The sequence below is a fragment of the Acanthisitta chloris genome, unplaced genomic scaffold, assembly GCF_000695815.1.
Source record: "Acanthisitta chloris isolate BGI_N310 unplaced genomic scaffold, ASM69581v1 scaffold376, whole genome shotgun sequence".
NCBI classification, from domain to species: domain Eukaryota; kingdom Metazoa; phylum Chordata; class Aves; order Passeriformes; family Acanthisittidae; genus Acanthisitta; species Acanthisitta chloris.
This window is the reverse complement of record NW_008678492.1, coordinates 29,275-50,866: the sequence shown is the minus strand read 5'-3', so window position 1 is coordinate 50,866 and position 21,592 is coordinate 29,275. Positions and strand designations below refer to the sequence as shown.

The window sequence follows — 21,592 nt, the reverse complement described above, 5'->3', positions numbered from 1 at the left end:
CAGGATATCTACCCTCAGCACAGCTCCCTTCAGCAGCTGATGCCCAGGGTAATTCATCAGGCTGCTTTCATTCATTGATGGAAATCGATAAGCCTGTAGACACACAGTGTTTGCTTGCTCCACGGGACGACCCTCATTCATCTTTCACATCTACTCCTGTGGCATCTGCAAGGGAAGTACCAAAAACGAGTTCTCAAAGGCCCAGGACTCAAAGTGCTATATTTAGAATGAAGGATTCTGCTCTCATTCAAAACGTATTCGATCCATCTAATCACTCAGCTCACGTACCACAGAATGCACACATCTCTAAAGATAAGGCTTCTGCAAAAGCCGAAGAGATAAAAAACTTGCAAAGCAGATATTTACCACCAGCTGGGAAATTAAATGAAGCTCGTGACTCTTTGGACACAGCAAAGATGGATCAGTTACATGCCACTAACTATTTGCGTTGTAAAGACAGCAATCAACAGCAGGTTTTTTGTTTACCAGAGGCATCCAAGCATTCTGATCCTTGTTCTTCTATTCTTAAGCCGTCTGAAGAAAGCCCTGGGCCACTTCCATTGCCTAAGAACTGCTTTGTAACATCTTTGAAGAGTCCAGTGAAACAGTTAAATTGGGATCAAAAACAGAGAGGATTTATTTTGGATATGTCACATTTCAAACCTGAAACAGTAAAACAAAGGTCTCTGTCAGAAACAACCATGCAACCAAAACCCATCTCCCAGTATAAAAACAGGAATATAGTGGCCCCGTCAGCATTTGGTGAAGGACAGTCTGGCCTAGCTGTTTTGAAAGAGCTGCTCCAGAAGAGACAGCAGAAAGCTCAGAATGCCAATGCTGCACAGGAGTTGTTGCTGGATAAACCACAGCTGAGCAGGAGTGTACCATGCCCTCTGGAGCAGAATAAAGCCAACAAAAGGTTACGGTCAGTCACATCATCAAGAAAATCTCGTGCTCCCAGGAGTACAAAACCTAAAGAGAAAACAGCAAAACTGTCAAAAATGGAATCTTTAAGCCAGCAGATCACTGGTCGCATTGATCACTCTGTATCTGATGACAGCCCTATTTTTTTTTCAGACCCTGGTTTTGAAAGCTGCTACTCACTTGAAGATAGCTTATCTCCAGACCACAATTACAATTTTGATATTAATACTATAGGGCAAACTGGATTTTGCAGTTTTTATTCTGCAAGCCAGTTTGTTCCAGCAGATCAAAATTTGCCCCAGAAATTCTTGAGTGATGCAGTTCAAGATGTTGGTTCTGGGCAAACAACAGAAAATGACTTTCTGTGTCATAACGACCAAAAATCCGAGGAGGAAAAGCAGCATTCTTCAAGCACAAATCAGTGGATACGACCGGGTTCCCTGAGCCCTGAGCTTTTTGAGAAAACCTCACTAGATAGTAATGAGAACCACTGCCATAGTCAATGGAGGAAAAACATTCATTCTTCAACTTCTAGATCTAATTTTATTGACACCTCTTGTACTCAAGAGACTGAGGTCTGTTTAAATGAAAAATTCAAATTGAATAGAAATACAGTAAATAAAGAGAGATTTCTTAGCCTTTCTCAGCCAACAAGCTCAGACTGGATTCAAAGCCACATTAGGAAAGAAACCACTTTTGGACCCTGTCAGCCACTTGATTCAGTTAATACCTCTTTCACATCCATATTGTCTTCACCTGATGGTGAACTTATAGATGCAGCTTCTGAGGATTTAGAATTGCATGTTTCCAGAAACAATGAGGCATTAACTCCAACTCCGGATAGCTCACCAAGATCAACCAGTTCTCCCTCACAGTCAAAGAATGGAAGTTTTACACCTCGTACTGCTCACATTCTCAAGCCTCTCATGTCCCCACCTAGTCGTGAAGAAATCATGGCAACTTTGCTGGATCATGATCTTGCAGAAACAGTTTATCAGGAACCGTTTTGCAGCAATCCTTCGGATGCTCCAGAAAAGCCAAGGTACTGTGTTAAATGCATTTCTGTCTACATATGGTTGTGATTATATTAAGTTTAATTTATTCCTGTAAACAGTTTTATGCTGTTATGTGGCACAGGTGCATGAAAGATCCCATCTGATACATATATAGAGAGAGAGTATGTAAAATAAAGATACTGTCCACAGGAATTGCATACTGAGAAAACTAGTTAGTAGGACTCTGCTGTTTTTCTGGCATCTTGAGGACTGCCTGCAGTGTTGTTTAGAGAAAACCAGTAATTCAAACTATTTTCTTCGTAGGGAGATTGGAGGGCGGATTCTCACGGTGGAAACTAGACTTCCAAATGACCTCCTTGAGTTTGAGGGCGACTTCTCATTAGAAGGCCTACGACTCTGGAAGACTGCATTTTCGGCAATGACAGAAAGTCCTAGACCAGGATCTCCTCCTCATGGTCACTCAGCTGTTAATAAAAGAGAAAGTAATAGCCATAAAACTAGTGAAGACAAAAAAATAGTCATAATGCCATGCAAGTGTGCTCCAAGCCAACAACAAGTTCAGATATGGCTTCATGCCAAAGAAGAGTATGAACATTTCAAGAAATTGCCTAAGAATCATCCTGCTGAGCTGGCAAAGGCAGCTGAGAATTTCAGCTCTGCAGTATTGTCTGAAGAGAAATCTATAGAAGTAATAAAAGTAGCTAAAGATTTAAATGTATCTAGCCTGGAAGATGAAAGACCTATTGTGCCTACAAAGAATTCTCCTGCTTCTGTGGCAGAAAATACAAAAACACACACGAAGGAAACCTGTGATAAGTCTATAAGCGCTATAGGAACTTCTGTTAGTACTAAAAATGATACTGACTCTAATAAAACATCGTGTGAAAGCAAGGCACTTACTGCTTCAGCACCAGAACATGAGGAGGAGGAGGAGGAGGAGGAGGAAGAAGATTATTATGTCAGTTACAGTTCCCCAGATTCTCCAGTACTTCCTCCTTGGCAGCAGGTAGCGTCTCCAGATCCCAAGCAGTCCAACACAGAAGACACAGAGTGGAAAAATCAGGATATTATTTTGTCTTCTGTGGAAGGAAATGATGTAGTAGGTGTGGGAAGTGCACAAAACTCTCCATCAACCCAAGAGGACATTAGGACATCCTTTGACACATCTCCATTTCCAGTTAATGAAGGTCCTGGAAATTCTGAATCCGTTTGCCTACATAGTACACCCATTGTGCAGAGAAAAAGCCAAGAGGGAATACCTGAAGTTCTTAGGTTTACTCCCTTATGTGCAGGTAAATCCATTAAGTGATTCTAATGATACACCAAAAAAAAATCTGAATATATTATATTTATTTTGACATAATGAGAAAAGAATTATATCTCCCAAAAATACATTTAAAGATAGTTTTGGAAAGGAAAAGACCTGTGCATTATTGCTAAAGTAGCTATTGAGTTATTTTAAAAGTCTGGAAGTAGAACACACATTTGCTTTCTGATGTTCTTTAGTATCTGAACTCTGAAGTGCTGATTAAAAGCTTAATTTAGAAGTATTGCTTATTTGGGGGATTTTGTAATCTTGTTGATTATATTGCTTGTATTTTTCCAAGCATAGTAGAGAATGAATAACATTGCAGTGTTCAAGATGATAATCATGTGAGGCTTGGTAACTTACTGGCCTCATACTATACATTCCTAAATGTCCATAAATACCAAATTGTAAAAGTTGGACTTTGGATTTGACAAAAAATAAAGTTGTATTTGCTTATATATAATATTTATAATAGTCACCAAATGCTTCTGGTTGTTTGTAGCATGTTGTTTAATGCCTAGAGAATACTATTGAGGTTAAGTAGTTTTGCACTCATATATGTTTACAGAGCCAAAAGCTCAGAAACTGAACCACAAGAGGGGAATTAATACTGATGGTCTTCGAAGAGTACTTCTAACCACACAAATGAAGGTAAATTAAGATTTTATGTGCAGATGTATTTTCACTCTGCCACACATACACATTCATATTATCTTCTTTCCTGTTTTTGTCTTTTGTTGTTAAGATCTTGAAAAAACATTGTAAATGGTAGAGTACAATTGTAGAATCTGAGCACACTTAAAGTTAGGAAGAAAGCATGAGATTAATGTGTGGGGAATAGGTGTAAGTTGAAGATTGAGAGTTCTGTGTTTAAGAGCAGTGTGACACTAAGGAAACACCAAAGAGACACCATGTAAGGATGTTTGTTTTCCTCTTGAATTACAACATCCTTTTAAAGTTCTATCGTGATTTCCCTTTGTTATGTGAGTGTACCTATATACACACAGACAGGTGTGTATTTGTGTATTAGTTTTCAGACAACGTTCTAAGCATTTTCTGAAAACAGTGCAGGCAGTTAGGAGTATGTGACAGAGTAGAAAGGGATTGGATTGCATAAAACAATCACTTATGTGTTTTCTCTAAACAGTGTTTCTGCTCCTTGTGTTGGAAACAGAATGGTGGAATAGGTGCATTACTGAAATAACCCAGTAGTCTTTTCTTCTCTACATACTGGTGTTCACCCATCTCACATGGGTACTTAATGTACCCTTAATTTAGTGTCTTAAAAAACAATGACTGAAACAGTTTTTTTGATGAGTTGTTGCTCAAGAGAGAATAGAGAATTGCTGGTTTCCTTGTCCTCAGACCTCCAAGAAAGCCAATATATATGGAGTTGGGTTTTTGGAAGGGTTTGGGGGGTTTTGGTTGTTTGGGGTGTTTTTAAGTATTTCAAACTGCCTCTTACTTTACTATGAGGTTTCATTAAAATTATTTGTAAAAGACAGAAAGAAACAACTGTTATTTCCATGTTTTGCAATGATACGAGGAGATAGTGAAAGCTTTTTTTCCCCAGTAATTTGTAGTGTAGCATTTGCATTTCCTTGATAAATTTGTATGTAATATTGTATGTTATCTAATATTGCGTATGAATTTAGCAACCTGTGTTTTTTTCAATATTATCCTGTACTATTTTCTTCTTCCCAATAAGAATCAATTTGCTGCTCTCGGTGCTCCAAAGAAAGAGACTTCCCAGATTGAAGGACCATCTTTAAATAACACTTATGGTTTTAAAGTCAGTGTGGAAAACCTGCAGGAAGCAAAATCTTTGCATGAGGTAACTTATTATTACATGTCATTTTATAAAATTATGTTTTATCAGGATGGTTTTATAATGGCAGAAATTAAAAATGTTTTCTTCCTTGGTCTCTGCCTGACTAAAAATTAATCAGTGTGTAATATCTGCACTTTAAGTAGTTGATCTGCTAGTTTTAGCTTGATCTCCAAGTGCCTTTAATAGTATTGAACTACATTTCACAGTATTTGGTTGAGAAAGATAAGGGAAAGATCAGAATGAAGAAGTAATAAGTTTTCTATAAAAACATTACTTCAAAAACTAGTTGACCATAACTTTCTTGGATTGTTCCCTTGAGAAATGAGGCATTTGGCATCATTCAGTCAGGCTCTCTTGGCCTCTCTTCTTGTTACCTTCTGAACCTGTTGGCCAGTTTCTACTACATTCAACAAGATGATGCCTGTCTCAAAGTCTCTGTATACTTCATGTAGATCAGTGGTTGGTCTGGGAAAAAGGATCAGAATTGGTGCTGGAGAAAGGGAAGCTATGTAAATACAGTACTGCTGTGTTTGGTTCTTAACTGGCGTATATATATGTGCTCCTAGCCAGTCAGCACTCCCATGCCTTGGAATTAGCTGTTTGCAGTTACAGGTTGCAGATGAGATGGGAAGGGAGCAGCTGTACATGCTGAGTAGATGACATAGGAGAAACCACAAGAAGCCAGTGATCTTGCAGGAGATGGAAACAGAGCTTTGATAGTAAAATTTCACTTCAGTAATGGCTGTAGTGATTTAGGATGCAAATCTAGAGGACTTCAGGCTGCCCCCAGGGCAGCTTACATGCACAGAAATATTTGTAGCTTTTCCCTCATACTCCCTCCAACCTGCCCATTAGTCCACATTGTCAGCTATATTATGCAAGACAACAGAGCCACGACATAATGTGGAAACAGTATTAAATACTAACATATTTATTGTAGAGTCAAAACTTGAGCATATACAGGGATTAGCATTTTCTTAAGGTAAACCATTCTCCCAAAAGCTGTGGCAATGAGATCTGCAAGTTCATAAATGCAAGTAAAGGGAAAGTTAGGCATTCTCCATGCCTTCCTGTAAGTGTCTTAGTCTTCATGCTTGTTTGCTTGTCTGGGTGAGGGATGGAGAGGAAAACAAAGATGAAGAGGGATTCTTTGTTCTGGATCAGTCCAGAAATGTAATTCAGCTCAATGTACAAAGCTGTTAGAAAACGTTACATGAATTTATAATTGTTGAAGTTGAGCATTATCTGGTTTTTATATTTGCTGCTTTTGGTAGAAGAATATAGTACTCAGAAACAAATACTGAATTTTAATAGCTGAGTATTAAAATGTATTAAGTGATTAATGGTTTTTTTCCTAAGATTATGAGTTTTTCAAAATAAATTAGATCCAGAGATGCATATTTAATCACTTCTGTTAATTTTCAGGTGTGACCTCTTAGTTGCAATATAATATGACCATATAAATGTTTGCACTGCTAATCCACTCTTAATTTTTTTAAGAAACCTTCAAAACTAACGTACTGTGTTTATTTGTTGGTAGGTCCAGCACCTTACCCTCATCAGTATGGAGTTACATGCTCGAACAAGACGAGATTTGGAACCAGACCCAGAGTTTGATCCGATCTGTGCTTTATTCTATTGCATCTCATCAGACACAGCACTGCCAAATACTGATAAAAAAGAAATCACTGGTGCTATAGTGATTGATAGAGACAGGACACCCTCAAGCCAAGGTTCCTATTTCTTTTTTCTTAACATATTTTACAAAAATGCTATTTCATTGTAATCAAACAGTAGCGAGGAAAATGTAATCGAGTATCTATGTTACTATGTAGCTCATTTAATTTTGTCTTGTTGAATGGCCATATTAAATATAGAGTTTTCCTGCTTATATCTTCCAAAGAACTATTGCATGGGCTGCAAACCACAAATAACACAAGCATGTGCAAAAATCTCTCTGTTTGCGTACTTGCGGACAAGCTCCTGCAGTGTTCTAAAAGTGTAAAGAGGAAAACCTGCCTTTAGTTTCCTACTCAAGTTGCTGGATAGCTGCAAGTAGAAAAATGTTAAAAGCAAGACAGTATGTTTGATATTTTACTTAAGGGTTATTTTTGTGGTTTTATCTGATCCTTTTAGGATCTAAACAGGGGCCCTTATTCTATTGTACCTTTTTGGCTTTGTTTAGACCAGTGATACTCAACCTGTGGCTCTAGAGCCGGATGTGGCTCTTCATGGCCCTACAGCGGCTCTCAATGTAGGCATCTGATCGGCGCTCCACTCTAGCAGGCAGCGCGGGGAGCACTGACAAATGGACCAGCAGTGTGGGAGTCGCTGAAGTTCCCCCTCCCATAGGGGGAAAGAAAAGGAGCTGCTGGGATCCCCCCACAGGTAAGAGTAGAGATCACCTCCCACCCAGCAGCTGTGGGGCAGAATGGGGAAAAACTTGCCCTTTTGCCCCTCTTTCACCCCTCCACCCCACTCCTTCCTAGCAGCCAGAAGGGATTGAAGTCAGAATGCTGCTGGGAGAGAGGATGCTGACGTGTCATGTCGTGATGTATCAATGTGTGGTGGTGTTGAGGCAGCAGCATCACACATTGAAGTGTCATGATGGGAAAAAAAAGTAAAAAAATCACACTGTTGATATTTGATTTTTATGGTGCTCTACAACTCCATTTTACAAAGAAGTGGCTCTCCAGCTGTTAAAGGTTGAGTACCACTGGTTTAGGCTAGTAAAAAAAAAAAACCCAAACAAAAAAAAAACAACCAAACTAAAAAACCCCCCAAGTAGTCCTCTTTCTTTCAGGGTTTCTTTGGCATTGTGAATGTATATTAAACCACAAAATACTGTCTAAAATTTTAAGCGTGGACAAAACCCTACCAAATATAAATTTAGCATTAAGGCAACAGCTTCTTCTTTTACCAGTTTATTTTTCAAAGTATTGTAGATATTATATCATGTTAAGCTAAATTCTTATTATTCTCAGTGATTTTTATTCTGGTATTACATGCTTGTTACTATCTTTTTAAAAAAATTATCTTCATGACCTTACGAAGTGAGATTTTTCCACAGTGTAGCCACTATGGCTCCCTAGGTGTGTGCCACTGATAGTTTATCAAGGAAAAGCTCTCTGTAAAGAGGTCCAGTGATAGTTTGAAAATACAGAGGTTCTGATCTGGTTTTGTTAGCAGAACAAAATGATGTGTTTAAATGTTGTTGTGGCATTCCTTGCTTTATTTGATGTGTGCTGTCAGTACTTTTCTCGGTTAGAACTTTTTGAGTTCCCTGTGGAGTGACTTGACATTGAGCTACACCTTTTTCCCCCTTTTTGTGTTCTTATTGCTTTGTAAGTCACAATACTCGTTTTAACATTTATTTCTGAAAGCACACTTTTTTTTTAATTCTCAAGATCTTGAGAATGTGTCAAAGTAGACTGCCTTTTTTAAACTCCAGTTTTTAAAATCCACAGCATAGTGAGATCTCTGATTAAGACAATCTGTTGCATAGGGAAAACAGAAAGACAGTATGTGTTGCATATTATTCCTTTAAAGAGGAGTTTTTTATGGAAGGCAAATGCTGAGTTCCTGCATGCATATGAATTCAGATATTATTCAGACATCAGTGTAGACACTCTTAATGTGCACTAAGTGAGCAGTTGCTCGTGTTTTTCCATTTCTATTAGTAACTTAGCAGTGTGCTGAAAAAAGAACTATATGATGTTATATAGCGTTTTCGTTCTGTAAAGCATTTTGCAAAGCACTACTCTAAGCTTGCAATTAAAATATGTATTTTGCATGAAAGCACTGTGTGAGCTGTCCTATGGTCCTTTAATATTTCTTGTTAAAAATAATTTTCTAATAGCTGGACTCCTGTACATGTAAAATGGTGACATTTCTCTGGAATCAAACTTACTTATAGCTGAGAATTTGTGCAAGATTACCACTATGGTAACATTTTACAAAGTGAAAAGAATAACCTTTTCCACCCTAGAGGAATTAATTGTGGTAATTATTATTGTTAAAGATAAAAATAAGTTATGTTCCATATTTCAGTTGTATGTTTTATTCTAATGCAGTACTGTTGACTGTAGTAATGGAATTCCTTCTAAATTGTAATGGGTTGTTTTACTTTTATTTTCTAGGGAGCAGAGACCAAGCCCCCTTGCTCACAAGATCTGGAGTTACAGGACTAGAAGTCAGTTACGCTACTGATGAAAGAACTCTTTTCCAGGAAGTAGTGAATATTGTAAAAAGGTAGCATATCTGTACGTTCTGCTTTTACTTTTCAGGCTTGGAACAGCAGATTTAGTTCCTTCAACCCTTGCCAGTCTTTAAAATACTCATTTTTTTTGTTGTTGTTGTTTCCCTCAAAGGCTTATTTCTAGAGTGGACAAGCGTGGTGATCGTTCAAATAAAAATACTTTTTGCTTTTCCTTTTCTCTGACAGCAAGAACATTCAGATCCTCTTAAGCAGCTGAATTACAGTCTTGAAACTAAGCAGCCATATAAATAATCTTCTTTAACATACAACTTTTCCTGTTAACCCCAGAATTCATTACACATCTCTTTGAAACTCTCAGAATAGTAGATACTAGCAGCGCTGAGAGCTGTAGAAAAACCTTCAGGTGGGAAGAGTTTTCTAGGAATTCTCAGGAAAGACAAAAAACCCTACATTGTACCCAAACTGCTGTGGATGATTTCGAATAACAGTTAGTTGAAAAATCAGTTTCCTTCATTAGTTTTGTCTTCTCTGAATGGAAATCTCTGCTCCATCAGACTTGGGAAGCTGCTGGTTTTCCCCATCTCCACCAAGGCTGAGAAGTCTGTTTGGGAGCTGTCTCAGCTGGTGAGTAGGTGGAACCACAGACGTCTCTCCAGACCCTACTGACAGAGGTGCAAAGCTGTAAAATTGCAAGGCAAAATAAACAGATTTAAACTATGAGTCACCCTGCTGGAATAGAGGCACAGGAAAAAAAAACTAGGCAGAGTACATTTGCAATTCTTTCTCTCTCCAACCAGAAAACCTCTGATGAGAAAGACTTTGACCAACCCCATGAAGCCAGAATACAAAAATTGTTGCTGAATGCACCCAACACAGGGTGGGTCCTGACAGAGCAGCAGATCCCTGTTCAGAGAAGACAAAATGCAGGTAAGGAACACAAGTTTATTTTTCTCTTTCTTGGAAATCTAGTGCTCCATCAAACTTAGGAAAATTACTGAGAATGAGAAACTGCCAGTGAATGAAGAATTCTCCACCTATTGTGTGGAAGTGTAGAAAGTGACATTACATGAAGAACATGGGAGAGAGAATTCAGCAGTTAGAATATATATTTTCCACTGAAGAACAGAAGTTGCCTCTATCTATACATGTTGGAGGTATTACAGCGTGAGAAAAAGCATGCAATTTTTGTGTACTTTGAGATGGAATGTACCCATCACCAGGTTGCTGACTGAGAAATCTCTGCTTAAGAGATCTTCTCTTTCAACACTGCTAGCATGTCTTTTTGATGCAACAGCTTTGTCTTCAAAGATTGAGTTAGTTAGCTTAGTATTCCTGGAAGATAAAAGGTTCTGTCTATTAATGGAGAGGCAGACTGCTGTCATCATTTGAGTCTACTTCCCTCCCTCCTCCATAGAATAACACTCTCATCAAAGATGCTTTTGAAACTTTGGACCACATGTGCAGTTTGCTGCTCTTTTTTCCCTCTTTGGATGGAGGCTGTTGGAGCAAGTCCAGAGGAGGCCATGAAGTTGATAAGGGGACTGGAACATCTCCCCTGTGAAGACAGGCGGAGGAAGTTGGGGCTGTTCAGCCTGGAGAAGACTGTGGAGACCTCAGAGCAACTTTTCGATATCTGAAGAGCCTACAAGGGAGCTGGAGAGGGACTCTTTGTTAGGAATTGCAATGATAGGACAAGGGGTAATGGGTTTGAATTGAAGGAGGGGAAATTTAGGTTAGATATTAGGAAAAAGCTTTTTCCTGTGAGGGTGGTGAGACACTGGCACAGGCTGCCCAGGGAGGTAGTAGAAGCCCCAACCCTGGCAGTGTTCAAAGCCAGGCTGGACGAAGCCTTGAGCAACCTGCTCTGGTGGGAGGTGTCCCTGCCTATGGCAAGGGTTGGGATGACCTGTCCTGTAAGGTACATCCCAACCCCTAAAATCCTGTGATTTTCTGTAACCTGAGAAAAAAAAAGAATAAGAAACTTTGTTGGAGTAAATGTTTTGTATTTCTTAGGCACAAAACAAGTGTCTAGGCCCAGAGTAGTTTTAACTGAAGGAGAAAGTATGATAAAATGTCTTGAAAAAAAGTAGTGTCCTGCAAAAGTCTTCCTCAATGAGAAATGATCCCAACCCCTAAAATCCTGTGATTTTCTGTAACCTGAGAAAAAAAAAGAATAAGAAACTTTGTTGGAGTAAATGTTTTGTATTTCTTAGGCACAAAACAAGTGTCTAGGCCCAGAGTAGTTTTAACTGAAGGAGAAAGTATGATAAAATGTCTTGAAAAAAAGTAGTGTCCTGCAAAAGTCTTCCTCAATGAGAAATGAAGAAGCAAGAAGCTTTAATGAAAGTCAGTAATTATTTTCTAAACAGTCTCCTGTTAATGCTTTTAGTGTGTTGTGGTAGGTGCCCTTAATAGTAGGTCTGATAGGTTAGAGAAAGAAAACTACCAGGCCGCGTTTAAGAAGCATTACCGCTTGGACTTCATGGAGCAAAACTCAAAATCACCTTAATTTTTCATATCAGTATCTTATATACTGATATATGCATCAGGCTAGACAATCGTAGGTTCTTGTGACCAAATAGCATGCCCAGCATGACTGCAGCTTGCTTTTGGCTCACATTCTTGGCCTCTCTGGCTGTCGGAGGGAAGTGTGGAAGATTGAAATTCCAGATCCCTGGCATAGTGAATGACAGAATATCTATTCAATCTCCATTGTCAGCATCAGGAACAGACCTTATCAACTCATTGGAGCACCAAACAAAGTTTGGCATGGGAGACCTCAGCTGTGGGAGGAATTGTCTTACACAATCCAGTTGAAGAATTCTTCTTCTCATTTCTAGTCATTCAGTTAGTATTTGGCCTAATTCTTCCTTTTATTTCATACGTGTGAAATTGTGGGACATACTTACTTATACCAAGTTCCACCTTCTACTTCTGTGCTTAGGCCTATTGTTTTCCTTCTATCCTGGTTATTGAAAATAAAAAGTGGTTGATTCTGCCACTTCTTGTCAATGGATATAAACTCTGGAAGAACACAATAGAGAATTCTTGAGCGCTGTTTCAGCACACAGATGAGGAAAAGGTAGTTCCTGGGAAATTTATACCTTCGTGCAATACTCTTAACTCATCAGTCTCTTTTTTGACTTTTGTCATTGAGGAGTGTTTCCCAAATCAAACTTTTTATAGCAGAGGTAAAGTTACTCTGTGTTCACTGAAGATGAGTATTAATCCAGAATGTTTACTGGAATTGATGAGCTGAAGTTGGATTCAGCTAATACCTTCACTGTGGAGTTGTTCAGTGCTACATCTGAATGACCACAGGAAGATAAATGTGTTTCCACCTAGACATCCATAAAGTAAATATCGAGTTAATTAGTAGATCTTGTATCTGATTAACTCAGAGCTGTTGGTAAACAGAAATAAGTCATCTTGAGGTCTGTAGGCTGGAAGAAAACCTGTTTGTTTCTCTTGAATTGTGATCTGTGATTTCATCTATGCTGAAAACTAGCAGATTTGTCCAAATATTGAGAGGAAAAAGCACCTTTTGGAGATCATTAGTGAGAGTGATTCATCTGTGAAATGAGTGTGCTTACAAGTGTGAGTACCAAAGTCTGTGTAGAGACAACTTGAATTCTAAAAGGTATTGAAATACTGAGCTCCTTCAGAGTCAGGAAACAGATAGAAAGAATGAGGCACAGAGGTGAGTTTGGAGGAGGCAGAGAAGAATAAACAACATGGATTTTCGACAAAGAAAATCGTAATTAAATTGGTTCTTAGTACCCTGACTTTTGAGAGGAAGCTGCACCTACATGGGTCCAAATGTCCCTTCTTTGGTAAGGTGCCCTCTGGCTGTAAACCAAAAAAGAAATAAATGGACTTCAGCTCAAAACTGGCATAAAACAGCTGAGAAACAACCTTCTTCTCATCTTGTGCAGCTCCTGGAAATGGAGCCTGTTCCTGTATTGCTGTCCTAAAGGATTCTGTTATGCTCCCTGAAGAGCTTTCTTGAATAGACCCTCTCTTTATCACAAGGTGTCACCTGCAGTGAGTTGGGAGAAAAAATGGAAGAATCTGTCTGCTTGAAAAAGTAAGAGAACCATTTCTCACAACCTAAAGGCAGGAAAAAGAGTAAACACATTTACATAGCTCCATAAACTAGTCAGTACAAACAGGAAAGCTGACTGAGGAGGAGGAAGGGAATGCTACAAGAGTGCTTGTCTTGGAGATTTACACAGCAGGAAAACTAGAGATGTCCAAGGCTGATGGAGCAGTGGATTCCCATGAAAGAGAAATTAAATGTCTTGGGCCTCTCCTACACTTTTGAGGCAAATTGTGCCACTCCTCTTTAAGTGCAGATACTACCAGATAGAAGAAAAGGGCTGGTCCTGCAGGCATGAGAGGAGCAAAATTTTGGGAATTCATGTGGGAATGTACAGTCCCCATCTCTGTGACACACAGAGGATGTGGAAACAGGACAGGCTTAAAAAAGTAGATTCACTGCAACTTGAGACTGACCAGACACCCACAGCTCTTTGTCTCCATGGAAGTAATTTTTTGATAAAATTACAAAGGCAGAGTATAATGTAAGATTTTACTTACAGATTTGGGGAATAATGTTTGCATATTAATTAAGTGTTAATGCTTAACACTTAAACTTTTTGTATAATGTCTTTCTTGTAAGGTATAATACTAATCATTTTTTTTGTTTAGATACAGTGCATTATATTTCTTCTTCTGTAAATGCTCTAGCAATGTTTTCTTTTTAAAATAGAGATGTGTTAATCTAACCTTCTTTTCCCAGGCCAGTATCATCTCCTGTGACATTTTCCTGTAGAAATCTTTCTTTAATGTCTGTATCAACTTTATGGATTTCTATTGTCTAAGGCAAACTGGAAAAATGTTATCAGAGATTTCAGTTGTGTATTTGAGTCACCAAGCATTGTGTTGCCATGCACAGTTACTGCTTTTGTCTGTATCATAGGTCTGGCCTAATTCCCCCCCTCCCCCCTTCTTTCTCTTAATCTTAGCTGGAAGAAAAATAGCAGTCAGGAAAACCAGACATATAATAGAAGGGCAGATATAACTGGGAGCTTTAGTGTTGATTCACGAAATTGTCAAATGAGAAAGAGGAAGAGATGTCATAACAGCATATACGACTTAGCTGGAAAGGAAAATAATCACATTTCTTCTCTCTGCAGCATGTATGTGTTGAATGTTAATGCTGTTGTGTTTAAATCCTGCCAGCATAAATGCTGCTTTTCATCTTTGCAGAGAGAGTGGCAACAGCATGCAAAGCAGTATCAGTGCCCATCCTTTTAACAAAAGAGCACTATGTTGGCAGCACACACCTCCTGCTCCTGTTGTGTTAGTCCTAGCCAGCAGCTTTCAAATACCAGTATTTCAACTCACTAGTTGCTTGCAGGTGTAACTGCTGGTCTCATTACAATTTCAAAACAGCTGAAACTGATGATGAAAACCAACTGCATAGTATACTGTAAAAACTGTGAGAAGGGAGGATGAAACACATGAAACTTGTCCTCTCCTTAGCTCACAGTGTGTTGTCTTTGTGGTACCACATGAAAAGGGGAGAGAGAAAGTGAGAGAGGGAGACAGATTCCAGCTAAACTCACATCAGCTAAACTTTGGGTTTATCTGTTTGTTTTCCCATTTGGAATAATGTCATCTTTTAGCTCCAGACGTCTCTCCTTCTCTAATAGCAAAAAGAATACCATGGGAGGTCTCAACAAGTGACACACTGGTGCATTGGTACAGCTGGTACATGAGACTGGGCTGCAGGAGAGGGGATTTCTGCTGCAGAAATTGAGATGGAGTTGATCTGCAAGGATATTAGAAGCAAGAAACAAATTGTTAGGTGCAAGGATTCTGATAGGTCTGTTAAATCAGTTGCATAAGGTAGATCTTATGCGTACTGTAGTGCAGGAGTTTGGTGTTCTAAGTTTCTTCAGAAGAGAGTTCTTCAATTTAATATTTGTTTTTTTTCCTTCAGAGATAATTCAGAGATACAGTTGTGAATGAATACAGATGTGTGTGCAGACTGCATATGTGTGTAACTTAATGCAGCATCTGAGCAACTCAGTTGCTGGTAGCATGTTTGTTGTTTGTCATGTTTTTAGAATTATACCACTTGGATCCAAGGGGGAAATGACATTAAGGGACTGTGTTTACAGGGAGTTTACAGTAAGGTTTGCATTCACCATTTACTAGCTGCTCTATCTTGATTTTCCATGTAGATAGCTTTGTATGAGTCATCTGACTGAAACTTAGATATCTGTACTTCATCATCAGTGTTTAACTAGCTACCCTCATTACCATGTAAGTTGAATGCAAAGAACAGGATCTCATTCTGCAAGAGGTGGCTAAAATACAAAATACAGTTCACCCAAAGAGGCTTTTTTTTTTCAATGGCATTAAAGAGACTAGTTTAGAAAACTTGAGATGCCAAAATTAGCTGAAATTAGACCCTCCCCTTAATGCATGTGCAGTGTGTACTTGGGAAGGAAAAGCAGAGTAAGTAATGTGCTGTAAAGTGATAGCCTATGACTCAGTAATGTGCCATTATAGGCAATCCCTGATGGCCTGTACAAGCAAGACTGAGTTCAAAACTAGCACACTGCCTCTTTTTATAATCTTTTGTGTGATAAACTTTCCAATCTACATGTGAATTTATATAAAATTGTTTCAATATGTGATATTTGTTAGATACAATTTATTTATCCAAGCAAGTGCATGTGTCTGAAAACAATCAACTAGAGTGCTTTTATGTCTTGTGCTATAAAACATCTTCCCATCTGAAGGATACTAGAGAAACAGTTCTTGAGATTATATGCAGATAGATTATAGAGGTCATCTTGTTCATTAAGTTAAAGGAGAGAATAGGAAGATAACCTCCAGAACTGATGAAATTTATTCAGTTGCAATACAAATAGGGGTATGTGCAGCAGTCATGTAATAGCCCACTAAAATTTAGTTAAGTAGCAAGTGAGAAAGGTAATGCACTGCTTGGGTAAGTTAAAATCCAAACACAGGTTGTAGCTGCTAATATAGTTATGGCAACTTGCTGCTTCCAAACAGTATTCCTGTTTCTGTTCAGAACAGGCTTAAAAGAGCAGGCAAATCTCTGACATAACAAATGTTGTTTTACGTACCACATAAGCAGTTCTTCAGGAGTTTCTCGTTCATGTTTGCATCTATCCTGGAACCCATCTGCATAATGCCTTGTCCAGTGGAAAATCTACAAGTATTTTCCCTTTTGAATTATGTGGAACCAGTTTTCAAATACGAACATAAATGACTACTTCCCTCATTTTAAATAATCAATAGTGTTTTGCAATGTGCTAGGACCAGGATAGTTTAGCTGCAGGAATTAATGTGAAAATATGTTAATTTTTGTAACATTTATTCTATGCCTATATAAAACATGACATAATTGCTTTTTATTTCAAAGCTTAGATGGAGCTATTCATAATTTTGGAACCTCATTTGGCAATCGTTGTATGTTGTGCAGAGCAGCAAGTAGTCATAACTCTTTTTGACGCTGGTTCTGCTGCTGGAATGAACTGCAGCCTAGCTTCAGTCATTGGTCCATAAATCGTTCCAAGTAGGTTTGGGTTTTGTACCATTGGTTGAACTTGCAAAATGAGTAAATTTACTGCTTCCACTCCTGATGATTTCCAGCCTGCAAAACCAAAGAATCATTCATTAGACATTAGCAGCTGATAGCAAAGTACCCCCCAAATGCAAAGTGCTAGTCCTTTTACTTTTTCTAGAATGCCAGAAATCAAAAAGTTATTTTAGCATCCTCTGCTTTAGACACAAATTATATCAAAACTATTCCTTCACAGGTAGAAGTAGGTGGTAAAGGGGATTGTTGCTACTTTTTCTGGCTAGTGCAAAAGCCCAAATTGTAATAGAGAGAGAGCCATGCTGAGTAAGAAGATTCAAGTACTTTTGCCTTTATTTTTCGCAGAAAGTTAGTGTTTGTGGCAGAAATGTGGAGAAGCTCTTTTCTGCATTTATTCTCAGAGTAGTTGCTAACTTCAAAGTGAGTTGTCATCTGCCTTTGGCTGGGACACGCAAGGAGGACACTTTCCTGATAAAGTCTGAGGCTTCATTTGTAGCGTCTGTAGTAGTAGTAATGAGGGAAAGGGTGTTCTCTTATATTCAACAGTCAGGAAATGTTGGCATTTTTTGATGCATTCAGGGATGCAGAAGTACAGAGATCCTGTTGGTAAACCAAAGTCCCTGCCTACTGCTCCCATCAGCTGAGGTCCACAAGCCTGTGTCCTGTTGTGGGGTTGGGCATAGACTGTGGTACAGGACCTGACTATATACTGCAGTGTGCATGACACATTGTTATTGGTAAAACATTCACATTAACCTAGTGGCAAAATCTGTTCCATAGGCAGGACTGTATTTCATTGCACATCTGTCTTGTGCCAGTACCTGCATTCAGTTTATGCTCAATACATCCTGATTCCATTGATAAAACCTGATGAGATCTTGCTTTTGGTCTTTATTTGTAAAGACTGAAATAATATAATTATGTAAAAGAAACAAATTCAAGTGAAAATATTCCTTCTAAAAATTTTTGCAGTTGAATGTTTCTGAATATCCTAAAACATTGTTTGTTTTAAATATTGTCTCTTGGTCCAGATGCTGCTTTCATAGAAACTCATTGTGACTGTGTCTTTTTTAAACTCAACATGATCAGAATGCAATCCTGTTTATATTCTGTTCATGGAAAATATTTTCTTAAATAATTTGAAGCTCATTTTTCTTTTTCCCTCACCTCTCTAGATATGATCCAGACATTTTGTTAGGCTATGAAGTCCAGATGCATTCCTGGGGTTATCTCTTACAGAGGGCTGCTGCACTAAATGTTGATTTGTGCCAGATGATTTCTCGTGTGCCAGGTAAGTTATTGTATAGGGTTTCAGTCCTGTTCTAATAGAAGCAAGTGGAGATCTATGAACAAAATGCAGAATATTTCTTCAGCTGGGCCTCTTTTTGTTGTTACTCTGGTGTTGTTACAGTATAATCACACACATGCATGCCAAAAAAAATGAAAATACCAATGATATTCTGAGTTTTCAAATTCCCTTATGTATTGCATTTCTGGGTGTGTCCTGTATTCATGAACCTGGACTCATTTTCCATCTGTTAAGTTTTCAATTCTTGGAGGTGCTTCTGCTACCAAATCTTGTCTTCTTCTTGACTTCAGTCATTCAGAGTACCTACCATAATCATCATTTGCAGTTTCTCTCTCAGATATGAGGACATAAAGATGCTCCTGAGCAGCAGCTCTATAATAAAATCCTTACTTTCAATAGCCATTCTTGTACTGTTGGGCCCAAGTGCTGATGCTTTGCTTCAACATTCAGAAAAGAAGTCTGGTTTCTTTTTCTTCAAAACTTGGAGAAAGTTATCCATGAGAATGGTAAGCCTAGTGTCTGTACATAGCCAAACAATAGAAGCTATCATTCTGAAGAGCGCAGATAGTGAACAGCTAAATAAATGTGCTGTTGCACCTGAGAAGAGTCAAGGCAACTTTGTAAAATTAAAAACTGTCTCAAAAAACTTGTTGTAGCTCTTTGTAGTCATCAAATGATGTGGATGAGGGACATTTTAAAAATCAAAACAGTTGAAACAGCTGCTTTTGTCAGGGCTCTTGTCGAAGATCTGTACAGAAACTAAATGGCCGTGAAATAAGAAGTGCTTTATTATGATTGTTCTGTTAAAAACTTGAGCCTGTGGCTTTGTAATGGTTGCAAAAGCAAATGTTAGGAATTGCGAAGCAAGGAGAATATAGAGCAATGAATGTAAATGTACAAATCTTAGTGTGCTTGCACCTCAAATCCTGCAGTTGTAGCCTTCTCATCAACCTTCCCCTCATCAAAGTGGGTATAGGAGAGCTGGTAAAAATGAGAAGAGTAATCCAAGTGTGTCTAGTAATTTAGTATGTTGGAATTCCAGAAGAGACAAAACTGTGTAGGAAGGATAAAAGCCTAGGAAATCTTGAGTGATATACAGAGAAGTATGTTTGGGTTTTAATGGTCTTTTCCAATGCAAGAATCAGAAATCAAATGAAGCTAGCAAACAGCAGCTGCAGAGTAGAAGTTGATTTTTCATCCCTGCATTGTTGAGCTGTTGAGTTCTTTGCTACAAAATAGTACACAAATGGGTAACGTGTGTGTTGCTTTAAGAGAAGATAAATTCTTGGAAGAAAAATCCATTGGGATCTATGACATATGTGAAAATAATGTCTGTCCCAGGAAGCTGCAAATGGTTAGAAGCTGGGAGAGTTCTAGACAGAGTATCAATAGCTGCTTTCCCCATCTTGAAGCATCTGCTTTGAGTACATGAGAGGAGAACATGATCCTGGGCTAGTTGAATCTTTGGGCATATCCAGCATACGAACAGCATCTTTTGTGTTGGTATCTTGTGTGCCTGGCCAGGAGAACACAATGTTTCAAAAGCACTACATTCACAAACTCCTTCCTTGAGGTTTGAATATTTGATGCTTCTGATACCTGTGATATGTTTAGAAAAAATCTGAGTTATAGAGTCCCCCAGGGACAAGATGATGTAAGAAACAATACGTATCTTCAGTTGAAAGTTGTTGGCAATTGGACCTTGGTGAATTTTGAAATATTTAATATATGAAAATAGGAACACATTAGAGTTTATATATGAATTGGCCATCAACGTTCACAAGTTTCCTCCTTTAGCACAAAGCTTTCAAATTTCTTCTTCAGGAATAATAACGGATTGCATGAGCCTTGTTATTCAATTCCCCTGATGGCTCCAATTGAGATGATACACTGTTTGCAAAAGTAATGCTTCTGGGTACAGTCTTCAGAGGTACTGAAGGATGTTCAGAAAAAGTTTTGACCCATTACAGTTTGATTTGCAATGTCTTTGGTAAGAGGAGTGGTGAGTGTTGTAGACAAAGGTTTCCTAAACCTCCAAAGATCACAAAGGCTTGCTGCTCTACTGTAGAAATTTAGTTTAACAATCTCTTCAGTTTGAGACAGGCAAATAATGTGTCTTTGCTTTTGTTCTCAAAGACTGAGTCACAGCTCTTGTCTTGCAGGACAGCTCTGTCTGCACTGTAGTTGGTGAGAATCAACAGTTAGATCAGCAAAGCTCTTAATAGTACCCATCTTTCTGATGTAAGCTCTTACTCAAGTTACTGGAATTGGGATACACATGAATCAGTCCTCAAAGAGCAAAGGGAACTGGATGGTTCCTGATGGCAATGTCCCTGTGTATTTCACAGTCAGGCTTCCTTCCCTACAGCTGTGAGGTCTCACACATCAGAGGTTCAGTTCTAGTCCAGGAAACTAGGACTGTAGCCCTTAACATTGTTGGACGTGAAGTTTGGTTGGGCATGCAGGACATAGGCATGATCTCCAGAGCACTAGTATTCATAGTGGAGATGTTCTTGTGCCAGCTGGTAGATACACACCCAGAAGTGGAATACATAATACTTAAACTGTTTCTAAGGGCTGGTGTTATTGTAAGGTAAGTAATATTTTTTACAGAGTTGCAGGAGAAAGATAAGAAAATGTTCACACTGATGAGATCTTCCCAAAAATGTCATGCCATAAGTGTGGGCTTGCATGTATGACCATGTATGTACAACTGTGTTCTCTGTTGCTTTGTGGCCTCCTTGTCCATGGTTTTGACCCCATCTATGTTCCTCTTGCTTTTCCAACTCCTATGCTTCATATTTCTCTCCCTTCTTCACATGGGAAGTATTTTCAGAACAGGAAGTGCTCCTTCAAGCAGTATGTTCCTCTTTCCTCCTATTGAAATAGAGGTAAAAGGTACTTTTGCCTTTCCTTACCTGTGATTTCAACTTAACAAAAAGAAAGCTGGACTTCTCTCTGGTTTTGCTTTATTGGCTGAGTCTGATGCTGCCTCTGCCATTTACAAGTGAGCTATTCATAAGTCATTAGGACACATCACAAGAGAAGTGAGTACGATGCCTGTGCATAGTGGCATTTTTTCATATGTGCACTGTGTTCTCTTGTTTCCTCTTATGCATCACAGCTCAAAGTTAGCTAGTGGGTAACAGAGGATAAGAGGAGACTTCTTTTTATTTCATCTCATCCACTTGAAAGGAAGAATGTCCAGTGCTGCTTCTTAACAACATTGTTTCTGAAGAGGCTCACATGGCTCTGGTGATATATACCCCACACCAGTTGTGGAGTAGTACAGGTTTTTGTAATTTAGCAGTGCTCGTCTCACACAGTGTCTCTGGTTCATCA

At 38.7% G+C, this 21,592-nt stretch overlaps 1 protein-coding gene across 1 annotated transcript in view; it reads left to right on the top strand.

Moving 5' to 3' along the window:
• Nucleotides 1–21,592, top strand: part of REV3L (REV3-like, polymerase (DNA directed), zeta, catalytic subunit) — a gene marked incomplete at its 5' end in the record, with an annotated part of 68,244 nt that overhangs the window by 26,544 nt on the left and 20,108 nt on the right. Inside the window, 8 exon segments of the mRNA XM_009076878.1 lie at nucleotides 1–10; nucleotides 13–1,966; nucleotides 2,244–3,232; nucleotides 3,818–3,900; nucleotides 4,958–5,083; nucleotides 6,621–6,813; nucleotides 9,220–9,331; nucleotides 18,117–18,232. The exon segment at nucleotides 1–10 is cut by the window's left edge and continues 2,225 nt beyond it. Of these exon segments, the coding sequence (XP_009075126.1) occupies nucleotides 1–10; nucleotides 13–1,966; nucleotides 2,244–3,232; nucleotides 3,818–3,900; nucleotides 4,958–5,083; nucleotides 6,621–6,813; nucleotides 9,220–9,331; nucleotides 18,117–18,232 (3,583 nt within the window).